At 39.9% G+C, this 16,836-nt stretch overlaps 1 protein-coding gene across 4 annotated transcripts in view; it reads left to right on the top strand.

Moving 5' to 3' along the window:
• CDKAL1 (CDKAL1 threonylcarbamoyladenosine tRNA methylthiotransferase) overlaps positions 1 to 16,836 on the top strand; it is a 231,262-nt gene that overhangs the window by 41,684 nt on the left and 172,742 nt on the right. For all 4 annotated transcript variants that reach the window (XM_081873412.1, XM_081873411.1, XM_081873413.1 and 1 more), the window contains one exon: positions 2,809 to 2,893. In XM_081873412.1, coding sequence (XP_081729538.1) covers positions 2,809 to 2,893 — 85 coding nt within the window. The remainder of the gene's footprint in view (positions 1 to 2,808; positions 2,894 to 16,836) is intronic.

Raw genomic sequence — 16,836 nt, 5'->3', positions numbered from 1 at the left:
TGTGGTAGCAAATATTTTTAGGACTGGAGCATAAGGGAAATTTTGAACAGCTAAACAGTTCATCTTAATCCTTAAAAACAACATATGTGAGTTGATCCAAAAAGAGCTGACATTAAAATAGTTCCAGTACAGGATCATTGCGCACAAATGTATTATTATGTTTTAGCACTCCCACAAATATATACACAAATATATACAACCACACACAACACTTACCAGCTTTCAGTTTCTCCCCGGTGTTGAATTCCAAAAATATGCATGGTGTAGGATTAAAGTTCAGATAGAACTAACCACACAACCTAGCCATCTTGCTCCTGTAAATGGGCAAATGTCCTTTTAATTACATTGCCATCCATACAAAAATAAAATATATTTGTATCTTTTACCCAGTTCTTTCAATTGATAGAAACCAGTAGGGTTTGTTAATTCCCCACCACCCACAATCCAGCTGTCCCACCATGCATTCAGTGTACAGTACACACTTAGCTCACTATGTTCAATATTATTATTATTATTATTATTATTATTATTATTATTATTATTATTATTTAATTATTTTACAGGGGTGAGGCATGATGGAAGAACAAGGAAGAAAAGGACCCTATCTGGTGTAGCATTCTGCTTTCATAGTGGCCAACTAGATGCCTATGGCAAGTCAGCAAGCAGGATATGAGCTCAACCTCCCCACTTGTGATTTCCTGTAGCTGGTATTCAGAGGCAAATTTCCACAGACACTAGAGGCAGTAAACAGCCATCCTAACTAGTAGTTCTTTATACCTTTATCCTCCATGAATTTATCTAATGCCCTTTAAAGCCATCCAAGTTGGTGGCTATTGCTATATGCAAGAAGCGATGTTATAGGGAGCCAGGCAGAGGACCTTCTCGACAGTGGTGCCCACCCCGTGGAACACCCTCCCATCAAATGTCAAGGAGATAAAGAACTACACAACTTTTTAGACAACATCTGAAGGCTGTCCTATAATAGGAAGTTTTTAATGGTTGATGTTTTATTATGTTTTTGTAGGTGTTTGAAGCCTCCCAGAGTGGTCAGGAATAATAATAATAATAATAATAATAATAATAATAATAATAATAATAATAATATATCTTGGGGGAACAAATTCCATAATTTTAACTGCTGTGTGAAGGAGTACTTTCTTTTGGCTGTCTGAATCTTCCAACGTTTAGATTCATTGGATGGCCCCAGAAGTAAGTTTTTCTCCTGATCTCAATCCACTTTTCTCACATCATGCATTAATTTATATACCTCTAGTCCCCACTTCCTCACCTTCCCCCCAACTAAAAATCTTCACATGTTGCAACCTTACTTCATACTGGAATAGTTCCAGCCTCTTGATCATTTTGGTTTCACCTTTTTAAAAACCTTTTTGAGCTCTACTCTGTCCTTTTTGAGGTTAAGCAGCAGGAATCCTAATGTGGTTGCACCACAGATTTGTATAACAATATTATAATATTGGCAGTTTCATTTTCATTCATTTTCTTAAATAGCAATAACTTGGCACTTTTAAAAGAGTTCCTTTTGGACCCTTTATAACCATTTTTAGTCACCTTGACTAATTTTGAGGCATCGGCAGACAATACCCACTCACTGTTTACCCCCCAATCACCAGGTCCTTTATAAACGGGTTAAAAGCAAAAGTCCCACTACTGATCCATGGGGAGCTTCACTTGATGTGACTGACCCAATGATTGCTCCCAATATATTAGTATTCAAACACCTGCCATGCTACTGCCAGCTCTTCAGTTCTGCTCTTAATAGGAACCTACCCTCAGTATTAAACTATCACTTTCCTAATATATACAAAAGAAGCTACAGCTAAATTCTTGCATTTTATTAGAGTTTTTGACATGGCCACACTTGTGTCTCCTTGACCTTTGTTAAAACAACAACAACTGTGGTGCTTTTAAAAACCACAGTTAGAATGAGGGACACCTTTAAAATATTTGTTATTCTTGTAGAGAACAAACGGGCGAGTATGAACATTTCAGCCATGTGTGTGGGTGCTAATTGGCTGGTTGGAATATTCACCCATACTTCTCTGTTCTATGGTATTGCACTGTCAGAAGTTAAACCTTGTGTTGCAATGTGTGTGTAGAAATAGTGTGAGAGAGAAGGTAATTGTATTTAGACACTGAGAATGCACTTCAGGAAGAATCAGAATTTGGCACATGAAAAGAACGGGGTTATCTGGTATACAGAAATGGGTGAAAACACAGAGGTGTGATATGTGATAATGAAATGCCGTATACTAGATATGAGGGATCTTAGAGCCAAGGGCTGAATCCAGGCTTCTCCTAACCAACTCTCAGGGCTTTCTCTCCGTTCTTTGGCTGACTGGAATGTGAACTGTGATAATGGCTCTTGCTTGCTTAGATGGATAGAGGGGTGTGGGTGTGGAAGTGGGTATGTAGAAACCTCTGACATCTGTGTGACCAGAATATAGCCTGCTATACAAAAATCAGAGTGGCATCTGTTGTCCTATCTACCACTGAAACCGGGTACCCAGTAGGTTATCTGTGAAAGAACATTGCTGTCAGGTTCCTCATCCCTGCTCTATAGGGTATTGATTGATCAGGTTGTCCATCTCATGAGCCTTAAATAGTTGTATATGAAACCTCCTCCCTGCACTGGAATCTAATTTTTAAAAATATGTTAATGCTGATTATGAACAATGTCATATTCATGTTTTTCTGATAGCTGTTCTCATTTGCTAAAGGGTTAAATCCAGTCCTATAGAAGACTCATGATCAAATTCTAATTGCTCAATATATATTTCTGTCTTCCAGACAATGCTGCAGAAGCTGATCTGTGGCTCCTGAACAGCTGTACTGTAAAAAGCCCTGCTGAAGACCACTTTAGAAACTCAATTAAGTAAGTTGCTCTCTTGGAAAAGAAAATATGTTGCATTTGTCGGTGAACAATCGTTGTTTCAGAGAGACCCCTTATAATCTAGAACTGTAACTTGACTCTGTGCAAAACAGGGTGGGGTCTATTTAGAACATACGGAATACCTTTTTGCAGTATTATACAGAAGGACTGATAGAGTTGAACTGTAGAAGTAGCATCTAATCCATGTAGTCATTGCCTTGAATAAAACACTGTAGTCTTGCTTGCTTGTTAACTTACAATATGTGTGTACTTACTTGGTGCTATTTTTGGTAAACAATGAGCTGCAGGTACTCATATCTTCCAAGTGTTGTGGTTGCTATGGGCAGCAACAACAAAAAGAGAGGTGGCAGTACTCTGTACCGATGAGCACCATCACAAACAAAAGCACTTTGTGTATTACAATTTTTCTTCAATAATAATAATATCTTTATCAACGACTTGGATGATGGACTCAAGGGCATCCTGATCAAATTTGCAGATGACACCAAACTGGGAGGGGTGGCTAACACCCCAGAGGACAGGATCACACTTCAAAACGACCTTGACAGATTAGAGAACTGGGCCAAAACAAACAAGATGAATTTTAATAGGGAGAAATGTAAAGTATTGCACTTGGGCAAAAAAAATGAGAGGCACAAATACAAGATGGGTGACACCTGGCTTGAGAGCAGTACATGTGAAAAGGATCTAGGAGTCTTGGTTGACCACAAACTTGACATGAGCCAACGGTGTCACGCGGCAGCTAAAAAAGCCAATGCAATTCTGGGCTGCATCAATAGGAGTATTGCATCTAGATCAAGGGAAGTAATAGTGCCACTGTATTCTCCTCTGGTCAGACCTCACCTGGAGTACTGTGTCCAGTTCTGGGCACCACAGTTCAAGAAGGACACTGACAAACTGGAACGTGTCCAGAGGAGGGCAACCAAAATGGTCAAAGGCCTGGAAACGATGCCTTATGAAGAACGGCTAAGGGAGCTGGGCATGTTTAGCCTGGAGAAGAGGAGGTTAAGGGGTGATATGATAGCCATGTTCAAATATATAAGAGGATGTCACATAGAGGGAGAAAGGTTGTTTTCTGCTGCTCCAGAGAAGCGGACACGGAGCAATGGTTCCAAACTACAAGAAAGAAGTTTCCACCTAAACATTAGGAAGAACTTCCTGACAGTAAGAGCTGTTTGACAGTGGAATTTGCTGCCAAGGAGTGTGGTGGAGTCTCCTTCTTTGGAGGTCTTTAAGCAGAGGCTTGACAACCATATGTCAGGAGTGCTCTGATGGTGTTTCCTGCTTGGCAGGGGGTTGGACTCGATGGCCCTTGTGGTCTCTTCCAACTCTATGATTCTATGAATCTAAGTCCTCATAGCAGTCTGCAGTTATGGTTTTCACATTACGACTCAATGAGATAACTTACAGGGCCAACCTACTTAGTTTCCGCAATAGAGCAGCATCATTTTATCTCTGACCACTATTTTAATTATGTGCTGCTTCTTGTGGTTTAACTTTTGTTTAATATAGCAGGAGCAGAGCCCGTTCTGGCTACCTTGATTGACATTCTAAGGCATGGTTAGGGAACCTGTAGTCCTCCAGGGAACCTTGACTCCAGCTCCCATCACTCCTGACCGTTGGCCATCAGGTTCGGGGCCATCTGTACTTGAAGGGCTTCTTTCTCCTGCATGAAACTGTAGATTGTATTTTTGTGCTGTCTTGTGAGTAGGCATGAGCTTTGCCTGCTTGCCAGGCATGGGAGTCAACCTTTAGCCTTCACAACAAAAACCACTAATTGTGGCTTCAAGTGAATTAATGTGGTCACATCAGCTTTGGGTCTACGTGTAGTTTCCCAAAATTTACACAACATTGAACTTAGCCTGTGCTACACTTTCTTTGTAACTGCTTCTAATGCTGATTTATTTATTTGTTAAGCATACAACTTCCCATCACACCACCCAAGAAATGGCATGTTATGATTTTAGTAGAGCCTTGTTGATCTCTTGATTATTGGTAGATAGGAATGAGAATAGGTGGAATTTGACTCATGTGTCCAGTGTAAACTAAAAATGTTGCCTGTTAGGTAAAATCTTGTCTTTATGTAAACTTCCATGTGATTGTTTGGTAATCAAAGTTTTAGTATAGTGCGCAGAATGGCATCTACTGAAACTGAGCATGACCTAACCTTATAATTATAGCTAAGCAGCTAGTATGCTCAGAAGAATAAAGCAGAGGGTCATATTGGTGCTTTAGCTAGTAGATTAACATAGATTCCTCCTCTACCTTTAATTGGGCAGGTTTGTTAGCAAGAATTAACTGTATTGAGCCTTGGGCTCGAGTCCTCCTCTTCTCTTGCTCCGCACCCCCCCCCCTCGCCGACATAACTATGATGTGAGATATGAAAGCTTTCGCTTCTATTTTACATTAACCGCAGTTTGCCATGTGTAGTAGTAATGAGCCATTTCAAACCATAGGTACTGAAGCTGGCTTGTTTCAACTAGCCTTAGTTAATAGTCATCACAGTTTATGGTAGATGTGGTAAACCTGTGGCGTGCTAGCCTGGTGAAGCTAGCCGAACCCTTTCAAGCTGCCAGCCAGCTTTCATCTCCCTTTGCATTGCATTGCTGGTATGGGAGGAGAGGTTCAGTTATACGATTCTATGTTGCAATGGGAAGGAAAACCCCTGAGAGAGATGCTTGTGGTGTATGCCCAGGTGAGTAAGTGTGTGTGAGAGAGCATGCTATGTCTGAGTGTATGTCTGGTCTACATATGTGGAGAGTGCATGTTTATGCATATGTGGTATGTGTGGGTTGTATGTGGGGATGCACATAGGTGAAAGTTCAGGAGAAACTTTGGTCATGACCATTTGTGGGCAGGTGGCCCTCAGAGTGAAAACGTTGTCCACTGTTGGTTTAGAGTTCTGAATGTAGTCGTGTGTTCACTGTAGACTGAAGCACCGGCAGCCTGGCAATGGTAGCTCTTATTTTGCCAAGAAAAACCTAGTTTACTAAACACCAGCTATTAATCTGCTGTTAGGCAAATAATAATTGGTGGGCTACTCAATTATCCTCGTGGCAGAATCCTTATAAGTTTAGCTCCAGCTGTTACAAGTGATAGCTTTTGACAATAATCTTTGTGTGCATTGAAGAAGAGAGGTGAAAATGAACTTTCCCTCAGTCATCTCAGCTTCTTTTTATGTCTTTATAAGAATGTGATGCTTATTGGGACTGAATTGTGCGCCACAGGATTATACAGTGACCTGTTTCTTGTGGAAAAGAGAATATACTTCCCTTGTGCTGAAACATCTGCACTGACATCCTGTTTGCCTCCAGGTGCAATTCAGAATGTTAGTTTGACATATAGAGCACTATGGCCTTGGGACTAGGATATCGAAAGGACCCTTTCCTCCTTTCCCAACTTGTTTGTTCACTCAGATCATAGTTTGAGGCCCTTCTCAGTCTACCATCACTTTCTAAGGTTAAGTGAGTGGTACTAGGGCCTTTTCCTGGACAGCAGCCTTTCCTAGGAACACCCTCAACAGGTATATTTCTTTAAAATATTTTAAATATTTTTTCTCTTAGGGAAAAAATGTTTTTCTCTTGGAAAACTTGAGGCAGTTTTATGTGTAAAATGCATTATCAGTTCAAAAAAGCTGCTGCTATATTGAGGGTCGAAGCTGCAGGAACTACCTTAAAAACCCCTCCTTTTCTCTTGATGGTATGGAATTCTCATATAAAGCACATAATTTATAGAGTGCTTTAGAGGGTTCACAGTGCTTCATACATATTACAGTTTTTTAAATTCTTACAATAATCTGTTAAGATAAATCAGTACTAGGGATTGAAGCTGAGAGTATCCTCCTTAAAGCACATAGTAAGTATATAGTAGATAGAGGTGAGATTCAACTTGAGGACTTCCTGAAATCTAATTTTGGCTGCAATCCTAACTAGTCTTATCTGGGAGGAAGCCCCTTTGAATTCAAAAGGTCTTAGTTTTGAGTAGACATAGTTAAGATTGTTCTGTTAGTCTCTGTGTTACCAGCTCTTATTATAATGTTTAAGGTGCAACTTGAATGACTTTTGGAAAGGAAAACAGAATCTGTGTTGCAGAATTATTCATGCTGTTTAATGTTTAACATCCTAAAAATCACTTGACTGTATTTCAAGAATAGAGCCTTTGAACTGTGATGTTGAGCTCTATTTTGAGGTTATGTTAATTGTTAATGTGTAAGAATGCAGGACAAAGGTTAACGTGTTTTGCAAAAGTGTTGCTGCAAAAACTTGGTAGGAGGTGTGGCAGTCTGGGACCTTGTGTGTACATAAAAACGTTAGTAGTCCTTAGCTAATAAAATAAAATCACTAGTCCCTTTGTCCTCGCATAGCTTTTTATTTTAAAAAATAACTTTTTCTTGGGTTTTATAAACAGGGATTGTATGAATAATAAATGATACTAATAAATAGACAAAGTTTTCTATGCCATTTGTTGTTGGCTGTTGTTGGCATCCATCTGTCTTGAGAGACAATGGAGTGTGCCTCCAGCGGTGAAGTCAGAACATTGTGTTAGCCGCATCAAAGTGTCCTCCTCAAGGCGCTAGCCTGTGCAGTGTGTATGGAGGTATTGGGCTGCCCATATGACAAGACAAGCCTCAAAGAAAAGCTGAGCAAGACTTTTGGCACCAGGTTGGCTGCAGGAGCTGCTGGAAGGAGGCATAGAAGGCACCATCCAACCATCTTAGGGACTCCACTTTGGATTTGTGTAGGGTTTACTCCTAACTGTTTCTTCTCCCAAAGATAGTCCACAAGGTAGCAGAGATTTAGGATCAGAGTTTTTCTTCTCCTTGATGGTCTACCTTCCCAGGTTGACCATCCCCATCTGTCCCTCATTCCCTCTACAGCACGTGCCGCAACTGCCTTGTTGATGTTGGACCCACTATGGGTCTTGTTCACTCAATCTGCCAGAGCTTGTCTTCTCATGCTGGGGAAGCCCCTAACACATTGAGGGCTACCCTCACCTGGTTTAGCTGGCCAGTAGAATCCATTTACCGGGATGTGGCCGCTGTCACATACTGACAGCTTCTAGGAGCCACAGGTGATAGCTGAGTGCAGGGTGGGGACCAAAGGTGGACAAACTACCCCAGAAGGAGCACAGTGTGCTCCCCCACCAGAAGTACAAGTCTTCTTCTAATACCCCACACATCACAAAAATAGCTTAATAAATTGGCAGCAATAGCTACTACATATGGTTCATTATTAGTGGTCATTGTACAAGTTCTTGGTTCATAGAGTATTTTAAATAAAAACAATAACAAAGGGGAAACAGGATAGAACAGTGTTAACAGATAACATTAAACATCACTTAGCTAAAACGCCTAATCAGGAGCCATTTTGGTTGTGCTTAGATTAAGTACGAGTAATAGGCAATTTTTTCTCTTATGTTTCCAATGGAACAATTTAAAATGCTGGTATATTAATGAACGTGGGAGGAGGCTTCAAAGTGAAGATAATAATTTATGTTTAAATTTAAATTTAGATCAACCAGATTGAGCCAAACACGGATGGCAGGGATTATTCATTTTCTGGAATACTGGCATATGTTATTAAATTAAACCACACTGGGTTAAAGCCATCTTTCTTGATCTGTCCACATGTCAACTGTAGTTTATTTGTTAATATCTCAAGAAGAGCTGTTTCCCAAACTGTTTTGTACCAGTTGTCTATTGTAGTGCCAGAAAGGTCTTTCTGGGTCTTGTTATATTGCTTCTCCCTGCTTGTAATAAATGGCTTACTAATTCTTTATTATGTAAATCCTGATTGTTGTCTTGGCCGCATAGCTTTTGTGAGTCACTTATGGTTAGGGAGAAAAATACATATATCACAGCTCGTATAAACATTCCCTGCCTGGTTACCTGGAGAAACCTCTTCCTTAATTAGTGACTTTAGAGGCCTTATTAGAGATTGCTATTACCCTGATAAAATCTAATGTATTTCTTGCCTTTGCAATATAGATACATAATGAAGCCTTCACCATACATACAAATATTGTGGTCTCAGTTATCTGAGTTCTGGTATTGGCCCGGTAGAGTATTGACTGCCACCACCTGAATATAGAATATTAAGACTCTACAGTAGCTTGGCTAAAAAGCATAGAACAAGAATGTAGGGTGAAATACTGTATAGGTTATTTGGAATCCCCTTAGATTAAATCACATCAGCTGTACTTTAACCAAACATTTTGATTTTTCAAAATATACAGAATATGGAATTACAGTCAATTTAAATAAACAAGCAAAGTTTATTCTGGACTACTAACATAGGCAGGTAGCTGCAGCTCTACAGAATTCCCTCATGCTACCATTTGAATTGCTGGGCTTGGATGGGTAATCATAGTGACAGGAGCAGCTCCTATCTGGTCTGGTGAGGGGTCCCCTGAGAATTTCTGGGCCCTCAGCCACTGCCCTGCCTGCTTCCTCCCTAGTGCTAGGTCTGTGTATTTGGCCTATGATTTCTTTGACAGAAATCTTTATCTTGTCAGTTACTTCCTTAATTACAGATGCAAGATAAAAACCAGTAATAGCATGAAACTTTGTCCATTATTGTGTGTTTTCGGGGGCTGATTTCCTGACACAGCAGGGAGACATAACCCACTGCCTCTTCAAATTTAATTTTGTAAAAGAAATCCACTTTAAAAGTTCATAAAGCACAGTGAGGCTGTTCTGTATGCAATGATGTCACTGTAGCTCCCAGGCAGAGAACTCTGCTGATGGATGTGGCTATAAAAAGTGAAGCAGGTTAGCTTTTTGATTGCTTCACACTGTAAATCTATCTGACAGATTCATGCTGAGTTTTCCTATTAGATATTAGTTAAGCTTAAGTCTGATTTACTTGTTCAGATCATTGGCAGTTTTTCCTAATGGCATCAGTTCTGCTGAAGGCCAGATAACAAAGCGGGAGCCCTGTCCCCAAGACATGTTTAGTACAGTGGTACCTCGGTTTACGAAATTAATTCGTTCCTGAAGTCCATTCTTAAACCAAACCCGTTCTTAAACCGAGGCACACTTTCCCTAATGAGGCCTCCCGCTGCCGGTGCCCTTCCACCGTTCGGCTTCCATTTGTAGACCGAGGTAAAATTCGCAAACCAGAATTCATAAACCGAATAGTTCGTAAACAAACAGAACTGTTCATAAACCAAGGTACCACTGTACTTCTGTTGCAGTTTGGTGAAATGAGCCAACCCTCTCTTTCACTGTCTACCTCTATACCTGCATGGTTCTGTATCTGAATGATTAATAATAATAATGTATTTTGAAAAAGATATGGTTAGCATTGGTTTTAGGGAGGTCTGGCATTTGCCTGACCATGGCAGATGCTGACACCAGGTCTGGATATCTCCTTGGGGGAGAGGCCATAGTTCAGAGGCAGAAAACTTGCTTTGCCTGCTGCCAGTCAGAGTAAACAGTACTGTGCTAGATGGACCAGTGGTCCAACAATATAAATCAGCTGCATGTGTTCCGCATCTGAATGTATTTTCAAGAGGAGAAGGAAGTGTGTGTGTGTACATATACACACAAATAAATACAGTATCTGACATGAAGCTGGAGATACTGGAATGAAAATAGGCATGTACATTCAAAACACAATTACATGTTTCCCGTTTGAATCCCACCACCATTTTCACAACAGCTGGGGTTTTTTTTTTGCAAAGTGAGGCATCTCAGACATGTTTGCAGTTTCCCTCTGCAACTGCTAATCTACAACCTTCTTCCTTATGGAGGAAGGGGATGAAGTCCTGTTCTCAAGTCAGGTGTTCCAGCATTTCTCAAAGGAGTGTTATAGAAACCCTCTCCTTTCTAGGTGGCGGGTTCTGAAGTTGGTTATTGTTGCATTTGACGATTGTGGAATGCAGTATCATTTTCCTCACCCTCTCATACACACACTCACTGTTAATAAGACATGCTAGGTGGATTTGAGCAGGTCCTAGTAGATATTGTGTAGAATTCTGCATTAAGTATATTTTGGTCTCTGTCCTTACCTCTTATATTAGGCAAAGAGCTCAAGAAATCATATCAAACCTCTCCATGTGAGATAAATGGGAATGACTCAAAAGTTGCCATTGCAGGTCTCTCTCATTTCATTTGGAAAGGTATTCATTCTGTCAGTAAAAGTACATGAACAACAACTCAGTTATTCATAAGTTTATGCTTAATCATGAAAATCTTGCTTTCGATAAAATATCACAAAATATTAGTCATGTCACTTGTTTCAAGACCCAGGAAAAATGTGAATTTCTGTTGCAAACAGTAAAAAGTTACTTAATTGCTTGCACATTAGGCTTTTAAAGAAGGGGGTGGTTTGATATTGTCACAACACTATCTACTACCAAAAAAAGAGCAAGTGGGGTGGGGGGGTGTACACATGATGATGTGATTGCTTTTAAAGAGTTTACCATAGAGCTCTAAATACAGTGGTACCTTGGGTTACATACGCTTCAGGTTACAGACTCTGACAACCCAGAAATAGTACCTCAGGTTAAGAACTTTGCTTCAGGTTGAGAACAGAAATCGTGCTCTGGTGGCACAGCAGCAGCAGGAGGCCCCATTAGCTAAAGTGGTGCTTCAGGTTAAGAAAGGACCTCCGGAATGAATTAAGTACTTAACCCAAGGTACCACTGTACAATGGTTCTTTTTGCTTCTGATAAGTAGTATAATAGTTGGTTTTGTCTGTAAGGCAGTTTTTATTCTTTTTAAACTGAAATGCATATTTATTATTTGTTGTAGCCTGGCTGAAATAAGTATTAAAATAGCTCTTGAAAATATGCTTTTGAAAGTCAGTGGATTCCATCTTTGTTGCACAAAGTAGTGTGTGGTTCCCAGTTGTGGTGCATGAGATACAAAATATTTATTGTAAAACTTTAAAGTTAAGATCTTCATAAGAATGTCTTGAATTATTACAACTTATTGTTGGAGTGCCAGCTCTTAATAAAAAAGCCCCCTTATTACTCTTCATCCTAAGATGAAGCTTTAGAGAAGAACAATATGGATTTATTACAGTTCCTTCTGATTCCTGCTTAGTAATTCTGAAGTACAGGGGAGCTATACTAAATGGTTTTTTGCACTCTTTATGGTTTTAGGTGCATTTTGTAACTGATAATACAGCTACTTTATAAGACTATTCTGACCTGTAGTTGATTGTATGCAAGGGAAGATGAGTTCTAAATGAACGCTGAAGTGTTCAACCTGTGCATTCTCTTATGGCATAATTAGTATAAGTAATCTACTTGAAGTAGTCTCTGCTGGTGGTACCTCAGCTTTGCTTTTATGCTGTGACACTTTTTCTGGATCAATGTGACCTTGAGCTGATACTCTGATATTTAAAAGTAGTGAAGATTTTGCACAAGGGCAACCAGCTGGGTGACCCTCAGGTTTCTTTAGCTGAAATGTGTGAAGTGTCCATGGAAACATTTGGGTGCAAGTTCCAGCTTTCCTCTCCAAAATATAAGGAATTTTTCTTCCATCCAGGTGTGCTGAGGCCAAATTATACTTCTCAATCTGTCTTAATAGAATAGAGTAGAGTAGAGTAGAGTAGAGTAGAAATGTCTTTATTGTACTGTTGTGCAAACCTCCACTGACAGTTGCTTTAAGGTTAGTGATTATACTACTACTAATAATAATGATAATAATAGTAATAATAATTTATTTATACCCCACCCATCTGGCTGGGTTTCCCTGCCACTTTGGGAGGTTCCCAATAAAATATTAAAAATACAATAAAGAGATTATTGGCTTCCCTTCTTCGTGGAGTAAATAGTTAAACTATGGATCTCACTCCCACATGAGGCAGTGATGGCCACCAACTTGGATGGCTTTTAAAAAAGAGGACTAGATAAATTTGTACAAGAGAGGGAGCAGTTTGGAGGCAGCAGTACTTCTGAATACCAGTTCCCACAGGCATCTGATCTGCCTCTGGGAGAACAGGATTCAGAACTAGATGGGCCACTGGCCTGATCCAGCAGGCTCTTCTTATGCTCTTGAACTAAAGATGTGCCTGATTTCTAGTTTAATGGGTTCATTATTCCCCTAGGAAAAGGGGAGCTATTTTTCTTATGATTTTGTGGCAGGTATTTGAAAATTTAAAAACTTTTACAAATTACTCATAGTGCCACGAGGAACTCTGCATCCTCCCAGCATGACAGCAGCCTTCCTTTGGAATATTTTTTAGTGGTAGAGCTTCAAGCTCCAGCGGGGGCGGGGAGAGAGCAGGCGGGGGCGTGGCTGGTGCATGTCCTGGGGGCTTGGCACTCTGCCAGCAGGGGCGTGGCATGCCACCTGCGGGGGCGTGGCGCCCAGTAGGGGGGCAGCCACGATAGCACCCCACTGGGATCGTGCCACCAGGGGCAGTGCGTTCTCCCCACACCCCTGTTTTTCCGCCAGTGTACACCAGTACCGTAACAGTTATTAAGTAAGATAAGCTTCAAACCCCCTAATCCCGATCCTCAAATATTCTATTGCGCCATCAAGTTTTGTGGGTAACTTCACCTGTCCTATCCTAGCAAATGGCCTGGAAAAAAAACCCTTGACTTGATCCGTGTAGAACTACTTTGAACTCTATTTTTGTTACTGTTCTCTGTTCTTTGTTTCAGATTATTTATGATATAAACTTTTGCACTCACATTGGTATTTGCTTAAAATTCTGTAAAAGTTCTGTTTAGGCAACCCTATTTAGGCATGTAGATGTTACATGTGTATTTTCTCTTTTAAGCTACTGTTGGTTTCCATCATGCTTTTAATTTTTTTAAATACTTGTTTTTAACTGTCTTTATCAAGAATGTTAATGTTTTGTTTTCTAATGTTTTCCATATTTGTAAACCACTTAGAAGGTGCTTTTTTTACAGTCTAGTAGTATATAAATTTTGCCAAGTGAATAATAAATAAATATCTGTGTTTGCTAAAGTCTGTTACTGAAAGGTAAGGTTTTAGCTTCAGATTTTCCCTTCCCCATCTCCATAATATAATCTGGGCAATGTGGGGTGGGTAGCATATAAGCCTTTTTTACTCTATATTTCAAGTAAGTGTGCCTCAAACCGCCAAAACCATTATTTTTACTCTTAAATCATTTTATTCTTTCATGAATATATATTAACAGTTGCAACCCTGGTATGATTATTGCCACCCCACTAGACGCTACTGGTTTTTATGGATTCTTCTTGAACCCCCCCAAAGTAAACAAGGCATTGGTAGCAAACACAATTCCATCTGTAGTGCACAATTGTCTCAAATAAATAGTGTTTCAAATCTCAAAAATAGTGTTGCAAATTCCCCCCAATTAGTTTTTCCATGAATTAGTGCACAAGGTCTATATGCACTGGCCCAGAACAAGTAGATTTTGTAACCAGTCAGTTTCAAAAGCAGTTTTGAAAGCAAAGAGTGGGGAAACATTAATTAACAGAGGGGCTGTACCCTGTAGTCTGTCTAGAAGGCATCTATCAAATGCCATCATTATCTGATTTAGCGGGCTTCAAAAGGTCTTTTGAAGCTATAGTTGGTCACCTTATAACAATTCTCTTTGGAGTTTTAAAAATTCCTAAAACATTTAAAGATGTACAAGCTTGAGGTTTCACTGTAGCATTATAATATTTAATCTTCAGTTATAAAGCCCCTAATGCAAGATTAGTTGTCAGTCTCTTGATGTATTTCTAATGTGACCCGCAGCACCGAACAAGTTGTTCTCTGCTGTTTTTAAGTAAATGTCTATATCTTATTTAGTAAACAGGCACCGTGAAACCTGTATATAGAGGAGCAGTATATACAAGATGTACCTTTGAGCAAGGAGCTTTGACGTATTTGGTACAAATGCTTCATGTTTCAGAATAAATGCATTGCAGACTGCCACATGGAATCAAATATTACCTTGAGGCTCCTTCTTTCAGTCAGCCACCCTTACCTAATCTTATGAATGAAACCTGAACCATCTGCTTGACAGATGGTGTGGGCAGGTAGGTAACCAAAGAAATTGTGTGTTTTTCTTGCAGATAAAGTTGTGCTTACCATATGCACTTTGTTTACCAAGTGCTAGTGAAGTCTTTAAAGAAAAGGCTTTATACCATCTGGATTAGAGAGCCATAATGGGAAGAGAGGCAGTTATGTCTGTACAAAGTGCGTTTCCTCAAACTGCTGTTTACTGGATCATTTATGACTAATTAACGGGCTGACTAATTCATATTGCTCAATAGTGGGTGGACCCTTCAACGCATAAAAGCAGATGTGAATGCTGCCTTTCCTCCCCCTTTGTTTAATCTACAAAACAATCAAATAGTTTAAAGAACTGAGCCCAAATCCTCACAAAACACCGAATATGCAATTACCCCAAACAGGACAATGCGTGCATTGTATTGTATTACAGCTTTTAAATCTAACTTCAGATTTTCACTGAGTTGCACAATGGACTTTCTTCTCAGTATTTTTTTTTAAACACTTTATTTGGTTGGAAGTGCAGCAATCTGGCAAAATTTAAGCTAGATGAAGGTTGGGACCCATGAACACCTATTTAAACATATGTTTACATGTAATTTATTAAAAGAAGAACTTCAAGAACAAGGGGTGTCCCCCGCCCAAGACAGGTGCAGTGCTGTGAATAATTACAGTCCTGCAAAAAGATTAAATTAAATTAAAAAATAGCAGTTGTAGAGCAGCTGGCAGGCTTACCTGTGACAGGTATCTCTCTATATTGAAGGTAGGACATGTTCTGTGTATGTAGGTTACAGTTTGTGTAGACTTGTTCAGTATTTCAAAAACCAGCCCGCTTCAGAACTAGCAAATAGTTTTATGGGGGGAATGTGGCATGTAACAATGATGAGGCATCTCAGTAATTACGGAGCCAGCTGGCTGTAACAAAACACCATTCTTTCTGGAAATTCAGACAAGAGCCCAGGAACCTTTTCTAATGCAGGCTGTTAATGCACAATCCAGTGCTACTGTCCTTGTCCATGCCACTACCACTCTGTCTCTGAGCAGGCATAGGAATGGGTAGCAGGGGTTGTTTTAGAGGTAATAGGAAAAAGAAGAACTGAATACCTGGACTGTGCATCCTGTACATAGGATTCTATCTGCTTAGGTGCGTATTTCAGTGTAGGCAGATAACTCCTGATATATAATTACAATTGCAGGAGGAGACTCATGAGAGTCCCATGGACTGCAAGAAGATCAAACCTGTCCATTCTTAAGGAAATCAGCCCTGAGTGCTGACTAGAAGGACAGATCCTGAAGCTGAGGCTCCAGTACTTTGGCCACCTCATGAGAAGAGAAGACTCCCTGGAAAAGACCCTGATGTTGGAAAAGATTGAGGGCACAAGGAGAAGGGGACGACAGAGGACGAGATGGTTGGATGGTGTTCTCGAAGCTACCAGCATGAGTTTGAACAAAGTGCGGGAGGCAGTGGAAGACAGGAGTGCCTGGCGTGCTCCAGTCCATGGGGTCACGAAGAGTCGGACACGACTAAACAACAACAACAAAATAAACATTATTCTTGGAAGCTCATTGAAGGTGGTGGTATTGTTTGGTATTCATGGAAAAGCAGGACATAAATACTTTAAATGAATAACATGCTAGAGTGAAAGCATGTACTGTGTTTAGTAGTGAAGCATTGCTGTATCTACATGTGGAGTAGAATCAAAACTGTATGCTAGAGTTTATTCCTTGTAGCAGCCACTTAGCACCATCTCTCCCATCACTGGCCCTCTGTCAAATAATCTGCAGTGATCCTCTCCTTTACCTGCACTGTTGTACATGAAAATATGTGGATGAGAGAGCTGTTGTAATCAGGAGTCTCCCTTTTCCTTCATTCTGTTGTTTATTTCATTATTTAAAGGGCTTTATTTCATTATTTAAAGTATTTATTTAAAATACTGCTTTTCAGAACAAAGAAGTTTACAATTGCTAAACTATAACAATA

The sequence above is a fragment of the Podarcis erhardii genome (genome assembly GCF_964252035.2).
Source record: "Podarcis erhardii genome assembly, chromosome: 8".
Lineage (NCBI taxonomy): Eukaryota > Metazoa > Chordata > Lepidosauria > Squamata > Lacertidae > Podarcis > Podarcis erhardii.
This window is presented reverse-complemented; position numbering and strand designations above follow the sequence as displayed.